At 36.7% G+C, this 19,185-nt stretch overlaps 3 protein-coding genes and 1 non-coding gene across 4 annotated transcripts; 2 read left to right on the forward strand and 2 right to left on the reverse strand.

The window, feature by feature from the left end:
- Nucleotides 1-133: 133 nt before the first annotated feature.
- On the forward strand, nucleotides 134-3,473 carry LOC147790964 (uncharacterized). The gene is made up of 3 exons (XM_087127207.1): nucleotides 134-587; nucleotides 672-2,016; nucleotides 2,507-3,473. The coding sequence occupies exons 2-3, from the start codon at nucleotides 1,166-1,168 to the stop codon at nucleotides 3,300-3,302; spliced, it is 1,647 nt and encodes a 548-aa protein (XP_086983333.1). The 5' UTR covers nucleotides 134-587; nucleotides 672-1,165; the 3' UTR covers nucleotides 3,303-3,473.
- A 594-nt stretch (nucleotides 3,474-4,067) lies between these two features.
- AFP1 (ABI five binding protein) lies at nucleotides 4,068-6,464 on the reverse strand. The gene is made up of 2 exons (XM_023685419.2): nucleotides 5,439-6,464; nucleotides 4,068-4,742 (listed from the first exon to the last, which is right to left on the reverse strand). Exons 1-2 carry the CDS (start codon nucleotides 6,154-6,156, stop codon nucleotides 4,351-4,353), a joined length of 1,110 nt encoding a protein of 369 aa, XP_023541187.2. The 5' UTR covers nucleotides 6,157-6,464; the 3' UTR covers nucleotides 4,068-4,350.
- Nucleotides 6,465-8,471: 2,007 nt separating this feature from the next.
- TRNAT-CGU (transfer RNA threonine (anticodon CGU)) lies at nucleotides 8,472-8,543 on the reverse strand. The gene has a single exon. It is a non-coding gene; the product is annotated as a tRNA-Thr (tRNA).
- An 861-nt stretch (nucleotides 8,544-9,404) lies between these two features.
- SIK1 (Protein kinase superfamily protein) lies at nucleotides 9,405-18,845 on the forward strand. Its single transcript, XM_023685907.2, has 18 exons — nucleotides 9,405-10,407; nucleotides 10,586-10,674; nucleotides 10,764-10,871; nucleotides 11,014-11,121; nucleotides 11,386-11,476; nucleotides 11,675-11,727; nucleotides 12,045-12,107; nucleotides 13,130-13,174; nucleotides 13,331-13,366; nucleotides 14,109-14,164; nucleotides 14,750-14,831; nucleotides 15,263-15,394; nucleotides 15,521-15,650; nucleotides 16,619-16,769; nucleotides 16,944-17,100; nucleotides 17,649-17,849; nucleotides 17,951-18,036; nucleotides 18,597-18,845. Exons 1-18 carry the CDS (start codon nucleotides 9,564-9,566, stop codon nucleotides 18,694-18,696), a joined length of 2,532 nt encoding a protein of 843 aa, XP_023541675.2. The 5' UTR covers nucleotides 9,405-9,563; the 3' UTR covers nucleotides 18,697-18,845.
- Nucleotides 18,846-19,185: the final 340 nt, after the last annotated feature.

Genomic DNA, 19,185 nt, shown 5'->3' on the forward strand with positions numbered 1-19,185 from the left:
TATATACATACGGTATAATAAATGTGTCTGTATCGACTAAAAACGTTTTCTCAAAGGATTAGAATAGGTTCTAATTTATTTTATATATTTATATTAATAAAATATATGTGAATTACAGTTGGCTTACGCGGACTTTGACCAAATTTACCCATGGGAGTTTTGACCTAATTTACCCATGGGAGTTGACCGATCTGTTTGATTTTGAACAATAGAAAAATAGAAACAATGAGTTGACTTTTGTGGAATAAAACATAATGACGTGGCATTCCAGCTAGAGTGAACAAGGGTCCGTACAATCGTACAACTCATCGTTAGTGGGCCCAGCCGATGGAAGCTGTTAATGTTAGGCGCGAAACGCAGCTGTTGTTCGTTGCTAATGCAAACTGAATGCCGCGAGACTATCGCAGCGCCTTCCATCTTTGGCATTCTCCCCCCTCTCCCAAACCCTAATCTCTGCTTCTTTGTCTTTTCCAATATGATTTTGCTGTTCTTTCTTGTTTCCTTTTCATTTTCTCCTTCGAATGAAAGACAACAAAAGTTGGAATGCGATTTCTGCATTTTTGAGATCTGATTTTCACGTATTTACGGTACCAATCTTTCGCTGTGTTCTTCTGCTTTTCCCTCGAGCTTTGTTCGACTGGTTATTGAAGTTGATTTTTAATTGAACTCAGGCTTAATATCCATGAACTTCGAGGATTTTGCCCTGCGTTGAGATACTGGAGCCGCATATCGCCAGTGCCGCTTCCGGCGAGATTCAGTGGTAGTGGTTAGGTCTCGGAGTTAATCGGAATGCGAGGGTCGTTTCATGCATTTTCCGATCTAAGTGAGTTTCATCATTACCTCTTCAGTTGCTGAAATTGGATATATTTCTTCGCCCCTGACGTTTGTGGTAGCTGGTTAATGGATTGATTCAGCGTATATTCTGTTGTTTTCTTAACATTGTAATGAAGAACAGCATATTGAAAGATCAATATTCTCGAACTATATAGTTATTAAATTGTTAAAAGGAGCAAAAGCTGCATGATTCGTGGAAATAGTTCTTGGAAGCCAAAGAAACTCACAGTTAGAGACTGATTGAGGTTGTATTTGTGGAAGTAGGAGAAGAAAGATTGAAGTAACTAGAAAGTATTGAAGAAGGCCAGAAAATTAGGCGTTTAAAGAACGCATGGCAGCGACGGGTAGAAGTGAAAGAAGTTCGCGTTCAACAGCAGAACAACAGCGACGGGTAGATTTTAGTGGTAGTGTTCGTCCTGAAGGTACTCCTAGGGAAGGGTTCTCATCGCCTTTAAATTTGTTGGAATTGCCAAGTATCGTTCAAATTGACGCAAATGTTATACGATCTGAAGCAGGCACGATTTGTTTGGGAAATCCCGATCGTGGTCTCTACCCGGTTGAATTTAAGGATGATGAGAGCGATGTTTCCAGCGTATATTCTTCCAAATCAGAGGAGAGTTGCAGTTCTCAAGGTCCCGCTTCTCCATCCCAAGTTTTTGATATTACCCCCAAGTCCGGTGGAGATGTTCTGTCTCCAACTCAATCCCCTCCTCTTCAGACGATGGATCGTGTGGGAGGAAATGAACCATATGATCCATTTAGAATCCCATCTGCAGTTTTCCAAACAAGTAGATCAATCAGCCAATTGGAATGGAGTATTGGTTCAAATGAGTCCTTGTTTAGCATTAATGTCGGAAACAATAGTTTCTCTAGAGATCATATGTTGATGTTGAGTGATTCGCAGAAGTCTAGCGAGTTAACAAAATCAGGCGAGTTGTTTGTGTTTAAACCACCACCTGTAGTTACCACATCGAGAGAAACTGAAGTGGCGAGTGTTGAACTCGAAGAGGAGCCTACAATGGCAGATACCACAGAATATGACATTAAGGACAAAGGGTCTTCGGTTGCCGAAGATCTTAGTGTAAGAAGCGAGCCTACTCCTGCGGTATCATGGAATTCCTCTAGCAAATCTTGCCGCTCCGGTGGAAGCCAAAGCAGCTCAAATTCCTTCGCTTTCCCCATGTAAGTCTTTGCTCTCTCTATTTGCTAAAACATCATTCTTATGGTTTTCGTTGTTATATTTGTTGTTAGCTTAATTGATTGAATCATTATACCCTAAACCAAAAGGTTAGAAGTTCAAATCCCTCCCCTCCATCATGTTATTGATGTAACGGCTTAAGCCTACCACTAGCAAATATTGTCCTCTTTGGGCTTTCACTTTCGAACTTCCTCTCAAGGTTTTTCCACGCCCTTATAAAGGGTGTTTCGTTGTCCTCTCCAACTGGTGTGGGATCTCACCATATTAACAATGTAAAATGCGTCCAATAAGTACCTTTTCTTTCACATCCTTAACTTTTTCTTCGTGAATTTCGTATAGAGCATTTTGTTTATCTTTACCAATTCTATGAGGTCGATGTTTCTTTGTCAGATCAGAATTATCTGGCAACTTCGTTACTATGGTCAAAAGAAAGTATGTATAAGCATCGAATTAACCATTATCCAATATCTGCAGTTTGGCCGATGAGGAGGTGCAGGGTGGATCTGTGGCTGTGGATGCTAAAAAGAAGCATCAAAATACTCAAAGCACTGCTGTCTCTTTAAAATCAACAGCGACGTCTCGACTTCCCTGCTGTTCATGTTCTTCTTGTTGCAAATGGAGTTGCTGTTCATATTCTTCTATTTGCAAATGGCCGAGTTGCTGTTCATGTTCTTCTATCTGCAAATGGACTTTCTGTTCATGTTCTTGTTGCAAATTGAGTTTCTGTTCATGTTCTTGTCGCAAATGGAGTTTCTGTTCATGTTCTTGTCGCAAATGGAGTTGCTGTTCATCTTCTTGTTGCAAATGGGGTTGCTCTTCATCTTCTTGTTGCAAATGGGGCTGCTCTTCATCTTCTTGTTGCAAATGGGGCTGCTCTTCATCTTCTTGTTGCAAATGGGGCTGCTCTTCATCTTCTTGTTGCAAATGGGGCTGCCCTTCATGTTCTTGTTGCAAATGGGGCTGCTCTTCATGCTCTTGTTGCAAATGGGGTTGCTCTTCATGTTCATGTCGCAAATGGGATTGCTGTTCATGTTCTTCTTGTTGCCAACGGGATTGCTGTTCATGTTCTTCTTGTTGCCAATGGAGTTTTTGGTCACGTTCTTGCAGCGGATGGAACTGTTGTTCATGTTCTAGTTTCTCATGCAGCTGCTTTAGTTGTCGTTTTCGTCGTTGTTGTCATTTTCGTCGATGTTGTCATTTTCGTCGATGTTGTCGTTTTCATGGTTGCTGTCATTATTATCCTTCTTATCATATTTGTCGTTGTTGTTGAAAAGACACTGTCGTTGAATCTTCCCTTGACATAGGTGTTTAGAAAGAGAGTGAGTCATAAATGTAACATGTTACCCTCCTGCAAACTGAATCCTCAAGGGTTCAGACAATATCATACTTTGCAGCTTTAGTTATTTAATCACTATTTGGTAGGCAATAACATTAACATTAAGTCGTAGCCTCTTCTACTTCATATCTGTTCTCTTACCAATCAACCATATTAGTATGTCTATTTGATTCGATTTCATTACAAGTTTGAAACCGTACGTTTAATGTACGATTTGCATTCTAGATAAGCGTTGTTCCATTAGTAGTATCAAATTGGCAGGTTTTATCGCTCAATTCAATATGGTATTTTGTGCATGGTTTAAGTGAAAATCAATACACGTTCAAAGAGTTGTACACAAGCTTCCTGTTGATTCTATATCAACCTATCGAGAGACTCAAAACTCTCCCATAATGTTTCGAGAAGCTTTTGGACCCTAGCAAAAAGGGGAGAAAAAAGTAACGACGAGAGGCAATGGGATAGAATATTGATGTTGTATCTTCTTTTTGCTAAATCACTAAGTTACAAAATGACCTGTCTCCCTCCATGAGCGATGCTCTTATCAACAACCTATGAAAAGATTGACAACTATATTGACAAGAATTCCATCCTTTGACACTTGTTGATTCTACATCGACCTATCGAAAGACTCAAAACTCTCCCACAATGTTTGGAGAAGCTTTTAGACCTAGTAAAAAGGGAGAAGAAAAGAGCAACAACGAGAGGCAAACGAGATAGAATATTAATGTTGTATCTTCTTTTTTAAAAATCACTAAGTTACAAAGTGACTCATCTCCCTCCACGAGCAATGCTCTTATCGACAACCTATGAAAAAATCGACAATTATGTTGACAAGAATTCCATGGTTTGGCGATCATCGTAACTCGTGAAAATACGATCAATAAAATCTCCGTTTTAAAAATCTCTTTCAAGACATAACTCACTCTACAAGGTAAGAACCTTAAAAACAAAGGATATCTCCAAGTTTCCTATTTGATGGGGTTCACAAAGAAGGGCCAGAATTGGGATTGACAACTATGTGTCTTAGCGGATGAGCCACATTCTTCCCACCAGCATGCTTCACAAACTCCGCCGGTGACAGAAACTTCCCATGGCATACACACATAATCCTCACTTCCTCCCCTTTCCCATACTTGTAAAGTATCCCTTCCACCCTTCTCCCACCAGGCCCATCCCCTATTGTGAACACACATGGCATGTCTTCCATCGACGTCGTTCCCGTTTCTCTTCCCCGGTTCTCGCTCGGGTTTCTTGTTTCTGCTTTCGAACTGCCCGATGGGTTCTCACACGCCTTATTCGATCCTATCGAACCTGCAGCCTCGGGATTGCCTCGTTCTTGTGACGAGCTTCTCGCTTCACCGTAATTGCTTGTTCCTGCAAGATGATGAACAAATTATGCAAATAGCTCTCTAATGAAGACTTCTTATCCCTTCATTTTCATCTCGGTTGAAAACCGACCGTCGAAACGGAGTAGAAGAATGAAACAAGAAGCTCTAGCTTAAGGAATCAACAGATGGTTTGTGATATCCCACGTCGGTTGGGGAGGTGAACGAAACACCCTTTATAAGGGTGTGAAAACTTCTCCCTAGCAGACACGTTTTAGAAACCTTGAGAGGAAGCCCGAAAAGGGAAGCACAAAGAGGACAATATCGGTGGACCTGGGCCATTACAGGAGAAAACGAACAGCAAAAACTGAACATGGTTTTATACGAAACAATTTCCAGACAGTTCCAATACGCCATACATGAACTCGGGCGTACAACAAGCATTTCGATTAATCGTAATGCTGATACCAATCACTGATGCAAGGGATGTTCAGAAATCTAACAGTGTTTCGTTCGACGTTTCCGCTCGCAATCTCATAGACCGAGCGATCCAAGATGAAATGATAGCTTCAATCAGCCATGATATTTGCCAGTTTATATCACAGGATGTGCTTTGTTTTGTGTATGACTATGATCTAAGAGTACTTTTCAGATTACTAATTGCAAGCTATCATGAACTATGGCTATACGCTCTGATAAAATTATGTTAATACCATATGACATTAGAAGGTGAAGAATGAGCTACCTTGGATGTGTTTGCTGTCCAATTCCGACATTCCCGAGCTTCCACCCTGCGATTCAGCGGAACACTGCGACGCGGGCTGTCGGACAACCGGTAAGCCACCGCCACCGCCACCGCCGCCACCACCGCCACCACCATCCAGAGTTCCACCAACATGACGGGCGGTTGCAGCCCATGTAGGCAACCCAAACGGTGGCACCACCGTCGACACACCAGCACAAGGCCTTTTCTCTCGCAAATTCAATACAGTAAGACCATCAATTCCCCGCCTCTCTTCTTCAATCCCAATACCATCCTTACTCTTCTGTTTCTCAAACCGCCTCCTCTTCGCCTCCATTCGCCTCAATGTCTGCAACGCCTTCCTCTTCCTCCACTCCTCCTCCGTCTCCGGCGGAAGAGACGCCGTCCGAATCAGCGCCGGGTAAGACACCGCCGCCGGAATAGAGCCCTCGTCGTCTCTCAAAAGCGGTATCGTCCCGACAACCGACGACGACCGAATAAGCTTGGAATTTTTATCAACCCCAAATCGACCCCCAAGTGAAAGCCCAAGATTGAGCTCAATCTCCCCTGCTTCTTCTTCATCTTCTTTATTAAAACCCCCAAGTTTAGCCTCACGTGAATCGCTACACAAAAATCTCTGCAACAGATCTGTTGGGTACTTCTCGATTTGCAGAGGAACCCTCTCCAATCCTCTACTTCCTGCTTCGTTTGCTTCGCCCATTTTTCACTTCAAAACAGAGGAAATCAAAATGTTTATGACCCATCACGATCTCCTCCAGCAAAACCCATCAAGAACAGAGCAAGATGATGAACAAAAAACAAATGGGTCAACAAAAATACTCAAGAACACATAGAACACATCAAAATATAATCTCAGATCACATTCCCACGTAAATTAAAGATTAAAAACAAGGGAAAGAAGTAAACGCTTTTGAATCTCCTAGAAATTGTTCCTAAAAAAAAAAATTGGGGAAAAATCAAATGAACAGTATTGTAAAAGAACTCCGACAAAGTTGAACAGAGAAAGAAGAAGGAAGAAGGAAGAAGGAAAAAACAATTAAGAAAGAGAGCGGAAAAATAATTGTGAAATACCGAAAATACCCTCCAGGGTAGAAAAATGCCTGCAGGAGACAAGTGGCATCCTAAGTTGTGGTAATTCGACACGTGGCGAGATCTGACACAAAGAAAATTCCTCTTTTTTTTTTAAACCTCCGCTTTTGTGTCTTTTGGCGTGCCTATCAAAATAAATTTCCGCTCGAGACACGTGTCGGAAATGTAACGGCTAATCTGAATTTGCCACGTATTGGTCAAATTAAAAAGTCTTGGCTATTCGACACGTGGGCTTATGGATTTGGGAATGGAAACGGTGTTTGGTTTCTCCTCGGCAATCTCTCTGCGTCTCTCCCGTAGACAACGTGGATAACGTTTTTAACTCCGAAACGCGGTCAAATGAGATACCCCACAAGTCAACGAGTAATGGAGCGTAGAATCGGCGAGGAGAGCCCGGGAAACAGGGGCCCACGTGAGGCAAGTTGCAGGGGGTGTTTTTTTTTTTTTTTTTTTTTTCTTTTTTTGAATTTTTAAATTGGCCAGTTGGAGGGAGTGGGGCCCGCAAATGATGCTGAATGAAAGGACACGTGTCGAGATGGGCAAGGTTTTGAAATGCTTTATGGCGTGTCAATCATCAAGTTGTTGAATGCGACGGCTCGGCTGTTCCTTGCCAATTCGCCGATACTAAAGCACGCCGTTCTGTCGGAAAATAATTAGATATCCCAAATATTCCTTTTTATTTTCTTTCTAAAATAATAAATTACTTTTAATTTTCTTTTACTACAGTTTATCTACGCCATATTTCGATCCTCTTTTTCATTACGATGATCGCAACGACCCAATCATAAGAGCAAAGCCCGTTGAACTAAGTTATGTCCCCCCGAACCAGGTAGAGTCTGCTTGAAGAAGTTAGAAGTTTCTTCTATTCTCTTAACCCGAGCGAGGTAGAACCTGCCTGGAGAAAAGGTTTCTTTTATTCTCTTATTCAATAAATAGCTTTTATGGTTCGATAAAATATTCTCGATACTATTTATGTGAATTTTAATAAACCATGAAAAATAATTTTAATGTTTAAAATAATATAGACTATTTTTTGTTTACAGAGACCAAATCTACAATTTATCGTAGTAAATTTAAGTTTTACTCTATTTATTGTATTTGAAAAAAATATTGTTTTTTTTTTCTATATCTAATAAATAATTTGGATAAACAAGTGATGAATTTTGATTAAAAACGTAAAAATAAATTACTGGCTCGAAGAAAAAATTACATAAGCTTTAATTATTAGATTTAACACAGACAAGTATGTATTAACTTTCCAAATATGATAACTTTTTTTTTTTTTTTTTTTTTGCATGTTTATAATTTGGTTTTATTAAGATATTTATTTATTTTTGGATTTAGTTATTTTTAATCACGATCAAAATTCAGAAAGTTACAAATTAACTCTCAAACGGACCGAACATGTGTTTAAGACGTCTCTCAAATTTTAAAAATATTTTAATCGTTGTTTAAAGTATGAATTTTAATTTATTTGATAGTTATTTAAATTTTTTAAATTAAGCTTATATATCTTAGAAATATTTATTTTCGTGTTGGAATTAAAATTCAAATCAGATTATAAAAAAATGACATTTTGTTTATTATCCATTGTTTGTAAATATTTTCAAATTTTAATAGAAAAAAAAAAAGTTAAAAAGTTGTTTGTTTTTAGAATTTAGTTAAAGAACTCAATATATATATATATATATATATATATATATATATATATATATATATTTAATTTAAGAAATATGGAAATAATTATAAGAAATTATATTAAGATAAATTATTCATATCTTATTATTTTAAATAAAGATTAAATTTTTTTTATTTTGTTTACAAAGTATCGATATATTGTTATTTAATAGAAAATCAATATAAAATGAATGAACCGAAAAGCAAAGAAATCTTTGGAAAAGCAGAAAAAAAAGAAGGATAAAAAAAAGCTCCCGGCGAGGATCGAACTCGCGACCTTTCGCTTACGAAGCGAACGCACTACCACTATGCTACGGAAGCACTTGTTAATATACGAAAAAAAGTAAATTTATATCAAATAAAATCTAAAAGGAAAAAAATTGAAAATTCATATAATTTTCTTTTTCGCTCATTATAGACCGTGTAATTTTTTTTTTTTTTTTTAAATATTCCTAAAATTTTATCTTATTTAATAAATTTTAAAATTTAAAATTATAGACTGTGTACCTTTCGAAAAAAAAAAATTCCTATTTTGGTTAAAAATATTAGCCAATTTAATAATAGCTCAGTTCACGGGAGGTAGGTAGGAAAAAATATACAACCTTTTCATCTTAGTCGATGCGATGAAATTATAGCACATATCATTTCATCACACACGGTTGCTTGAATCCAACATGATTCAAAATAAGTTGATAACTTCAAATCGTAACTAGGTTGGGTTGATCAAATCTTTTGGTTTATCAAGTTTTTTGATCACTTCAATTGTCAAAAAGTTTACGAATTATTTTCTCTTCTTCATTTTCCTTATCGGAAATTTTTGTTTTTTCTTAATTTTTTTTAAAAATTAATTAACTATATATAAAATAATAATCATAATTAAAAAGGTCTCAATTCATTTTCCGGAAATTTTTGTTTTTTATTATTATTTTTTTAAAATTAATTAACTACATATAAAATAATAATTATAATGAATAAGAATAATTAAAAATGTCTCAAGTCATAATAATGTTCAAAGCTTAATAGGAAAAAGAATTAAAAGGAGTTTTAAAAAACAATAATTAAAAGGAAAAATTAACAATAAAATCAAAAAATAAAATAATAAAATAAAAAACGTGTTGGATCGGATGTGGCAGCCCATTGGAGGTTTGAGACAAAGGCTTTGGGAGGCAGCCCATTTTGTGTCGACGATGTGCTCACCAGCTCACGGGCACTGGCGCCTTCGGCTTCGCTCCAAAATTTCTGTAAATCTGTAAACGACGGACCCAGAAGAACCAGCTGCAAGTGTCAGACATTCGGTTGCAGTTATGGCCTTCTAGCTTCCACTCTCTCGATCACTTCCCAATGGATCCCCCACCCTCCTACCGCAGTCGCAGACTCACCAACAAACCTCAGCTATACTCCACAGTTGTCATCCATTCCAATTCTGATTCAGACGCCGACAACAAACCTTCCGATCGGAGACTTCAGCGCCGACGAAGACCGCCGAGCGAAGGTCAAGACCTATACGCCACAATGGTCTATAAGGACGTTGATAAGGGCCACGAGGACGAGGATGACGATGATTCGTCTCTCCCACCTCTCCTCAAACGTCTTCCGAAGGATTTCGGGGGTGGAGCCCCAATTGACTACAACGACGACGAAGATTTTGGATTTGATCACGATACTGAAGATTTTGGTACGGTGATCGTCAAAACGGGAAGGAGTCGCCCTCTTAATCGTTCTTTGTCTTCATCAGTTTCGGCGAAGCCTCGAAGTTCGGCGTTGCCATCCGTGAACTTTCAGACGGGGAGCTCCGGGACGAGATCAGGCGGTAGAGATGGTAGCGAGGAAGGCGATGTGAGCGAGGAAGATGATGGTGATGGGTATTCGACGTTCGTGGTGAAGCCCTCGGCGAGGTCGCGGAACAGAGAATCTGTTAGTGACACCATTCTTCGAAGGAGCGTTGCTAGTCGTAGTGATACCAGAGATGGAGGCGGAGGACTTGAGGGGTCCACGTTGGGCAGAGCGGTGGCGAGCATGCAAGGAATGGGAGACTTAGGGTTTGGGAAGCAGAGGAAGGGGAATGGATCGCCGAAGAGTGAGGAAGGCGGTGGTCGGATGCGCAGTAAGGTATCCACGAGTTCAATTCCTGAAAGCATCACCAGGGAAGATCCAAATACCAAGTATGAATTGCTCAACGAACTCGGTAAGCTATTTGCTTATACGTTAAATATGAAATTCGTTGTCAATGAGATGCAATCTTATAGGATAGTTTTCTTACATGAAGATTTCTTGTGCTTTCAAATGGCATCAAATGCAAAATCATGTCAGTAGTTATTTCTGGCGGCGCTGGAAATCATAAACTCACGTTGATTCTTTTGCAGGAAAGGGGTCTTATGGGGCTGTTTATAAAGCAAGAGATATTAAGACCTCTGAGCTTGTTGCTATCAAGGTCATTTCTTTGTGTGAAGGGGTATGTATGGTTTCCAATTCCACCCTCATTTGTTTAGCCATTGATCTGTGAATTTTTGTAGAGAGAATTTACTTTGAGTTCTTCTATAGGAGGAAGGATATGAAGAAATTCGTGGTGAAATCGAGATGTTGCAGCAGTGCAGTCATCCAAACGTTGTCCGCTATCTTGGGAGCTATCAAGGAGAGGAGTATCTATGGGTAGAACAAATTAGCTGACGTTAAAAACTTACGAAACTATTTCCATGAGTTAGATTGAGCGTACATTAGTTTATCATGTGAATATACGTCTCTGTATCATCCTGTTATCTTTTCAGATTTACAAGTCTTTATTTCTTGGCAGATAGTAATGGAGTACTGTGGGGGTGGCAGTGTTGCTGACTTGATGAATGTTACTGAAGAAGCACTAGAGGAATATCAGATAGCATATATCTGTAGGGAGGCATTGAAGGTATAAGATTCTCAACAAGTTGGCTTCTTTCAGGCTTTCTTCATCCCGAAAAATGTGGACTCTTAGTACTATGGATTGGAGTACTAGTATCCTTTTGCTTGCGTTTGTATTAGGGAAAAACTTGCTTGGCTTCTCAAATGAAGGTCACTTGGAGAAAATCATTTTGATACAATAAAAATGAAATTAAATTTCTCGTTAGTCATATGTTCGTCTTTAAGTTCTTCTCTTGTATGTAGATGGCCTAATTGATTAACTTTATTGTAGGGCCTCACTTATCTTCATTCGATTTTCAAAGTACATAGAGATATCAAGGGCGGCAATATTTTGTTAACCGAACAAGGAGATGTCAAGTTGGGTGAGTACACTACTCGTCTTGTATGTTGAGGAGATGAAGTTACATTCCTTTTATCCTATAGGGGATTAAACCGAAGCTCTATTTTTGTAGTTAGGACTTGGTAGACAAACAAATCATTTTCTTTCTTTGCTTTCGTCTTTTTTTGTAATAACAAACTGATCAGATGTCCTAAAAATGATGTTAAAAAAATGCTTGCAGGTGATTTTGGAGTTGCAGCCCAGCTAACTAGGACCATGTCAAAGCGCAATACAGTATGTCAACTGCTATAATGAGTATAAAATATCATGTTGAGAAAAACATACTTGATATTCAAAATTTTCTAATAGATTAATCTTCAAGGCTGTAACTAGATGGCTTTCCTTTCCCTGATGTGTTTTCTATCTACTTAAGTTTTGCCAATGTTTTAAAAAGCACCCCCAGTGAGTACCTCACTTGAAGCAAGGAGCCCAAAATGGTTCACCGTGGCACATGCACCTGTCATGGCTTTGATTCTAGTTTTGGAGATTTTAAAAATAGTAAATCTTGATATTTGGTCGTCATTTCTTGTGAACTTATATACATTTTTCAGTTCATTGGCACTCCCCACTGGATGGCTCCAGAAGTTATTCAGGAAAGTCGATACGATGGGAAGGTAATCAAATGCAGATTAATATTGTTATCTTATTGGTATCTCCCTTCTACGACATTTAAATTATGAATGATTTGGGAAAGAGGTTTTAAACTTGTGAATGCATTTATATTTTGCGATTTAATTTTGGACTTGAAAAAAGAAGAAGAAGAAAAGAAAAAAGAAGCATGCAGCTCAAGTGTGGATTAAGTGTTGGAGAGAAATATTTTATTGGGGATTGGATTTGACTTGATTTGATAATTGTTGAAGTATTGGAAGTTCCAGTTTTCTATTACAAAGTTGCAATATTTATGGATGCATTTTTGTCATTGATTTAGGGCATGCATTTTTTCTGTGCTTTTAGACAAAGTTTTTGATAGGCATAGCATGCATATTAATCAGGATACGGTGTAACAACATGTCTGAATATCTAAATTGGATCTTGCATTAATCTTAGTGAAGCTGAACAAGCTTAAAGAAAGAAAGAATTTAGTGTAGAATTGCCGAAACTTTCGTAGGAAGTCTGATAATGTGAAGTTCGAGTGAACTTATTTAGTCTTGGAAATTCCTGATATATGCACAATAAAGGGTCGATGATATTTAATGATATATAATATCTTATTAAATTGACAACCTTTTGTGACTGTATATGTATCTCAGTTTCATATATCAAAAAAAAAAAAAAAAAAAAAAAAAAAAAAGAGAAAAGGAGATATATAATGTTAATTGACCACTGTAATCTTTTGTAGCACAACTTACTTTTGAGATACAGAATGATTGAAAAAAAAAAAAAAATATGGCACTGAAATATCAGTGGCGTTGTGCAGAACTTTATTGTACCTACTAAAAAGCAGTCGAGATTTCTATTTTCTATAGTTTTTTAAAAAGAAGGTATCTGTTAAAAGAGAAGCATCTACGATTGTATCATATTTAGTGATCGAGTGACTAGGCTATGTTCTGTCATTGTATTATATATGGTTCTTTTTTGTGACATTTACAGTTGCAGCCAACCTTAATTCTTTTTGCAATAATTGCCTTATTTTCAGGTGGATGTGTGGGCTCTTGGTGTTTCTGCTATCGAAATGGCTGAGGTAAGGATCTCACCTTATGAAATCAGCTCATAAGTTTTCTTAACCTTTTTTTTCAAAAAAAAAATCTTCTGCTGATGCTGTTCCAATTTATTTGGGATTTGAAGTATCCTGGTGATAGTTCTTGACATCCAGCAATAATTTTGTAATTGATTTCAGGGACTTCCTCCAAGATCAGCCGTGCATCCAATGAGGGTTAGTTTGAAATTTTGAAGCATTAGAAACTCCATAAATGAAATTGTTTCTTTCTTTGAGTGAGAATTTCCATCTTCTAAATCTTAGTCATATTGAGTAGTAGTGCTGCTTCATCTTTGGGTAACTGGGTTTTCTGTTTGCAATGAACTGCATATGAAATCGATACTATTTGTAGTTGGATTCTTAGTGCCTATTTGTTAGTTGTTATGATTTTTTAAAATAATTTTGTTCAAATAACCATGAGTGTTTGGGCCCACTAGTGGGCACACCTCGGCTGATCTCACAAAACAACGACTTGACCCTATAACATTTGGTTGTCAAAGAACTATGTAGGATATTAAATCCTAGGTAGGTGACCGCCATGAATGGAACCTATATCTAAAACCTTTATTATGCTAATTGCCCTTATCTACCCCTAGGCTAACCCATGAATTTTTATTAACAATTTTTTTAAAACTTTAAAATCATTTTCAAATTAACCAAAATGTAGAAACTAAAAAGTTATTTTCAAGAGCTTGTTTTTGTTTATGAGATTTGGCTAAATATTCAAAATGTTTTTTAGAATGGTAAAAAATGGATAAAAGAGACTATGAGGAAACAGTAACAATTGTTAAACTTAGAAGACTAGAAATGAAATATTTATCAAGGGGGCCTTAAATTTTGGATTTGGTTCTGTTCCTTTCACCATATTTAATGCTATTCCCGATTGATTTTTTATGCGGAATTTTCTCATGCGTAACAGGTTTTATTCATGATATCCATTGAGCCAGCTCCAATGCTTGAAGACAAAGAAAAATGGTTTGCTTAATTTTTCTTCCACCATTTGTTCTTCAGTTAAAATTCTTTTGAACTGAAACTTGATTGTTATTATCTACTAGAATCATTTACTTTTATTTTTTATTTTGATTGTACGGTCCATTAAAGTTTTATTTCTCATAAAAACAAAGACTTGCCTAATTTCAATCATTGGAAGTGTTTTTTTTTTTTTGTTTTTGTAATCCAACTGGATAGGATCTCTCCTTTTGTTATTGCATCTCATCAATGAAATGTTACTACGTTTCCTGTAAAAAAAAAAAAAAAAAAACAATTACTTGCCTAATTTTTCATCCAAATGCGTTCACAGCTTGATGTGCATCACTTATTTGTTATGGCGTTTAAGTTGGTATGGATGGCATGCTATTTTGTTCATTATTTAACTTGGACTATGTTCACTGTTCATCTGATATGAGCAAAATTGTTCAAAATTTTCAAGTGCTGTAAATTATTGTTTCTGAATTGATCTCTAGTATTATAAGCAAAGTTTGTTTGCTTTTTTGTTTTAACTTTTCTTTGTGATACTCGACTATATCAGTGTATTATACCATGTGGTGTATCCTTCTTCAGGTCCTTGTTGTTCCATGATTTTGTTGCGAAGTGTCTGACAAAAGATCCCCGTTCACGTCCTGCTGCTTCTGAGATGTTGAAGGTAATGCATGTCAATTTTGTGTCCCAAATAAATTAGGATATGTTCCACGAGCTAATTTCATTCACAATTCACATGCATTTCTATTATGTTTTTTTTGGGATAAAAAATTAATATGTTAATGAACAAATGTCACAAAAAGAAGATGAATTGCCCATCCGACCATGTGGAACTTCTGCTATTTAAACAGCTAAGATGATTATTATAATTAAGAACTGTGTCGATTTTTTTAATGTTTTGTTATGCGGTTTTTTTAAATAAGAAACAAGTTTTTGGCATTGCGGTTTTTTTAAATAAAAATAACCCATGCAATGTAGACAATAACATGGGTTATTTTTATAATCTCCAATGGGGTGTATTTAGTTGAAATATCTAGGTAATCTTTCTCGTATTCTATTTCACTTTGAAAACTAGTTTTTATTTTGCATGCACAGCACAAATTCATTGAGAAATGCAGATGTGGCGCATCAGCAATGTTGCCGAAGATTGAAAAGGCAAGGAAAATCAGGACTTTGTTGATGGCTCAGCAAGCTCGTAGTGATCCTCCAGATGCGTCAGGAGATGGTGTAAGGGCTCAAATTTCACTTTATCTAACCTCTCTCCACTCTCCCTTCACCTCTTGCTTGCTGAATGTGCATGCGTAAGAGGTGGTCTAGAATTTCATCTTTCTATAATGATTTTATTTGAAACAGACTATAGTAGCTGCAAAGTTGAATCAAAACTATGGAGATACTGTTCCTTCAAAACCTCAGAATGTTGGACTTCAGGTAGCAAATGAAATGTCATGGAGGAAGCAAGAGCAATCGGGTGTAGAAGCGGAAGGTATGCAAATTATGGCATGTGCTTCAATAAAGTCAATGAGACTGCTATTATTTTTTTTCCATGGTTGAAATTTTGATTGGTGTGTCACTTCGATATTATAATTTTATGAGTTCAAAAGCTCATTGAAACTTATAAGCTTACCATTTATTGTTTCTTGTAACATCCTTATCCCCGGTCTGGGGCTTTTCTCTCCTCTCTTCTGCATTTTCTTACTTTAGTGAAATAGCTTCTTATTAAAAAAAGTGTTTTTTTTTCATTAATGCAGTGCTGACGGAACTTTATGAAAATGGTTTTTTGTTTTTTTTTTCACGAGTTAATAATTTCTGTAAACTTGCATTGATAAATTAGTGCGTCTGAAATTTGCAATTTAAGTTCATTAATTGCGCCTGAAGCTTCTTTAGCTGGTGTTTTCGGATATTAGGTAATGTGGATGTCATTCCAACTGCACCAACACTAACAATAGGTGGGGTCTTTTAATTATTATTATTATTTTAATTCTCTCACGAGATGGCAATGGGATTTACAGAACTATTGGTATTTTCTTAATGTTTTACTGCTCTTTTGATAAAATAGTTTTGCTTGTGAATAATTGTTTCATGTTGTTTCCTTCCTTTTGATTCAATGTTTATTCCCTGTTGGTCCACTCAAAGTTCAATCTGATTGAGATCTAGTAAGAAAAATTTTAAGACATTAAACTTCTTGTAACTTCCATAGTTTTCTTTTCAAAGACGATTCAAAAAAAAAAAAAAAAAAAAAAAAAAAGGATGAGATTCTGAAAATTAATCTTTACTTTGTTGTTATTCATTACTTAATTTCAAGATAAATAGTGGATCAATCTGACCAAGTTAGGTCTATGAACACTTATGAAAAAAGTTCTCAAATATTGCTTTAAATGATTGAATTTGTCCCAACAACATAGACATTTGATTTTATCAGCAACATCTAATATATGCATGTATATTGTACAGGTACTTTTGGCACTATGATAGTCCATGATGGAGATGAAAATGATAAGGTGGCCTCTCGACTGGATACTGGCAATGCTGTAGCACCAACTGGTCCTTCAAGCAATGAGAGCCAATCCGTTGGTGTAACTGGAGTCAAAATTGTGGACTCTAGGTAAGTTCTCCTGGTCTTGCTGATGTGTTGTATTTTCTTTCAACTGGTCCATCATTTCTCGTTGGTGTAACTGGAGTCAAAATTGTTGCATTATCATTTTTATCTCATAATTACATATCAAAATCACACTACCTCCGTATCATTTGAAATCTAATTTTTGTAAATCTTCTATAGTGTGGTGGATCGTACGGGAGGTATTGCTAGTAATAATCTTGATGGAAAATCAGATCCTGCCCTTCCTGCATCTTCCCCTTCATTTTTGGGTATTCATGAGCTTAGCACGTTGGAAAATGAAACTGTCAGCCGGAAATCTTTTGCTCTGCAGGATAAGGTAACTTTAAGTTTCAAGTGCGGTTTTTTAACATGATCCTGGCAATAAATGTATATTGCATAGGGCTTAAAGGGAAACTTCAGAATGTAAAACCCTGTTCAAATAAACTTTTTAACCCCTGTTTAATTGATATCATCAACAAATACGTTCCAAATTATTATATGTTGATGATATCATTCTTACTATTATATGTTGATGATATTATTCTTACCCGATAATGATGAGGTTGGACCGTATAGGATACAAAAACTCCAATTGAACCAAATTCTATGTTGTAATTTTTGTGTTATTTTTTCCTTTTATGGATTAGGTCTTCTCTTCTACTTGAAAGGTTTCTTGTACCTATTATAAATGAGAATAGACCATTATTCTATTTAATAGAAATTGATTTAGAAGTATTGTACCACTACCACCCATGGTACTTTTTGAATAACACTTCTTGGGAAACATATCACCTGAACGTATTTTGGTTGTTTAATTTTTTCCTCCTTCATTTCTTAGGATTCTTCTTTCTGAAGATTGATTAGATAGGCCTTTTTCCTTTGCAGCTTTGGTCCATTTATGCAGCGGGTAACACTGTACCCATTCCATTCTTGCGAGCTACTGATATATCCCCCATTGCTTTGTTATCTGACAATGTCCTTGGAGGCATGCAACAAGATAACAGGGGTACTGTAGCAGTGGAAACGCTTCAGGAACTCTTCACCGGTGATGGACAATCAAAAAAGGGTCGCAGGGGACAAAATGAGGTTTCTCTCTTCTTGCATCTCTCCTATGACTTCTCTGATTCCTTATATTCGTCTCCTCTGAACTGCTTGAACATTTGTTCTGTTAATTTTTTGCACTGCAGATGCCCCTTCCATCCAGTGTTTATCAAAGACTTACTTCAAGTCCGACCCTATTGAACCTTGCCCAGGCTTTAGCTTACCACAGAATGTATGTTATCTCATCTTATTTTTCTACTTTACAAGCATAAACTTGAAGCATAACCTATATAAGTTGGTCTGGTCTCCTAATAAATGGTGCACACTTGCTGAGATCCCACATCGATCGGAGAGGAAAACGAAACATTCTTTATAAGGGTGTGGAAACCTCTCCCTAGCAGACACGTTTTAAAAACCTTGATGGGAAGTTTGAAAGGGAAAGTCTAAAGAGGACAATATCGGTTAGCAGTGGGCTTGAGTTGTTATACTCTCCCTCGCCATTTCTGTTCCTTTTAGTTTTTTCACATCGGTTCTTGTGCATGGATTTACATTCGATACTCTTGTTGGGTGTCAACATTTCTCCTCCTATAACGAATGGTTGAAGTAAAAGACGTTTTCGTTTCTTATACTGGTTTTCTACTACGGTTGGCGTATATCCGACCTTTTCTTAGATGCCTTACTCTTGAGGTTTCAACTCACTGGTCAGCTTAGAAATAAAACAATCCTCATCTGGCGTCACCACATTTCTACTTCCCTGTTCATAACTTTAGAGGGGAATTGAATTCGTTGCAGGTGTTATGAAGATATGCCGCTTCAGGAGTTGCAGGCGACTCAAGAACAACAAACCATCCAAAATCTTTGTGATACACTTAGAACTATCCTTCGATTGTAGGTAGTCATAAAGAGTGAATATGGCAACCTTGTTCACCTGCGCTCTTGTTAAGTTTTACCTCTCGCTTCCTTCAAAATGTATTAAAACTTGCTCTTTTTACCATGCATTTGCTTAATTTAATCCAGTGATTATTATGCTGTCCTGTGTTATCATATTGCTTTTATGCTTGTATCTTTCTTGAAATTTATGGATATATATTTGTTTGTGCTTTTTAAAGTTTAAAATTCAGTGGGTATTATTTATTTATTTTTTTTTAATGTAAGGATAAAAGTTATAATTTATTCTTCATTTACGAGCAATATTGGAGAGAGATTCACCTTATTGCAATTTTTTTAGGCTATTAAATTTATTTAATAATTTAGTTTTTTAACTTTTAGAGTTGTGATTGACTTGTTTCTAAATTTTACCACATTGTAACTTTTAATCTATTTAGTAGTAAATGAATTTTAAAAATTACTTTTGATTTGTGTCAAATAATTCTAAATTGTT

Source organism: Cucurbita pepo, chromosome 9 (genome assembly GCF_057944985.1).
Source record: "Cucurbita pepo subsp. pepo isolate OVF chromosome 9, ASM5794498v1, whole genome shotgun sequence".
Lineage (NCBI taxonomy): Eukaryota > Viridiplantae > Streptophyta > Magnoliopsida > Cucurbitales > Cucurbitaceae > Cucurbita > Cucurbita pepo.

Bases quoted from the DNA above. Each gene is read 5' to 3' on its own strand.
- LOC147790964 (XM_087127207.1), top strand. From the start codon at position 1,166: ATGGCAGCGACGGGTAGAAGTGAAAGAAGTTCGCGTTCAACAGCAGAA. The intron at 2,017-2,506 runs GTAAGTCTTTGC...CAATATCTGCAG, and splicing joins AATTCCTTCGCTTTCCCCAT to TTTGGCCGATGAGGAGGTGC.
- AFP1 (XM_023685419.2), bottom strand. From the start codon at position 6,156: ATGGGCGAAGCAAACGAAGCAGGAAGTAGAGGATTGGAGAGGGTTCCT. The intron at 4,743-5,438 runs GTAGCTCATTCT...ATCATCTTGCAG, and splicing joins GGACAGCAAACACATCCAAG to GAACAAGCAATTACGGTGAA.
- SIK1 (XM_023685907.2), top strand. From the start codon at position 9,564: ATGGATCCCCCACCCTCCTACCGCAGTCGCAGACTCACCAACAAACCT. The intron at 11,477-11,674 runs GTGAGTACACTA...AAATGCTTGCAG, and splicing joins ACAAGGAGATGTCAAGTTGG to GTGATTTTGGAGTTGCAGCC. The intron at 16,770-16,943 runs GTAAGTTCTCCT...AATCTTCTATAG, and splicing joins GTCAAAATTGTGGACTCTAG to TGTGGTGGATCGTACGGGAG.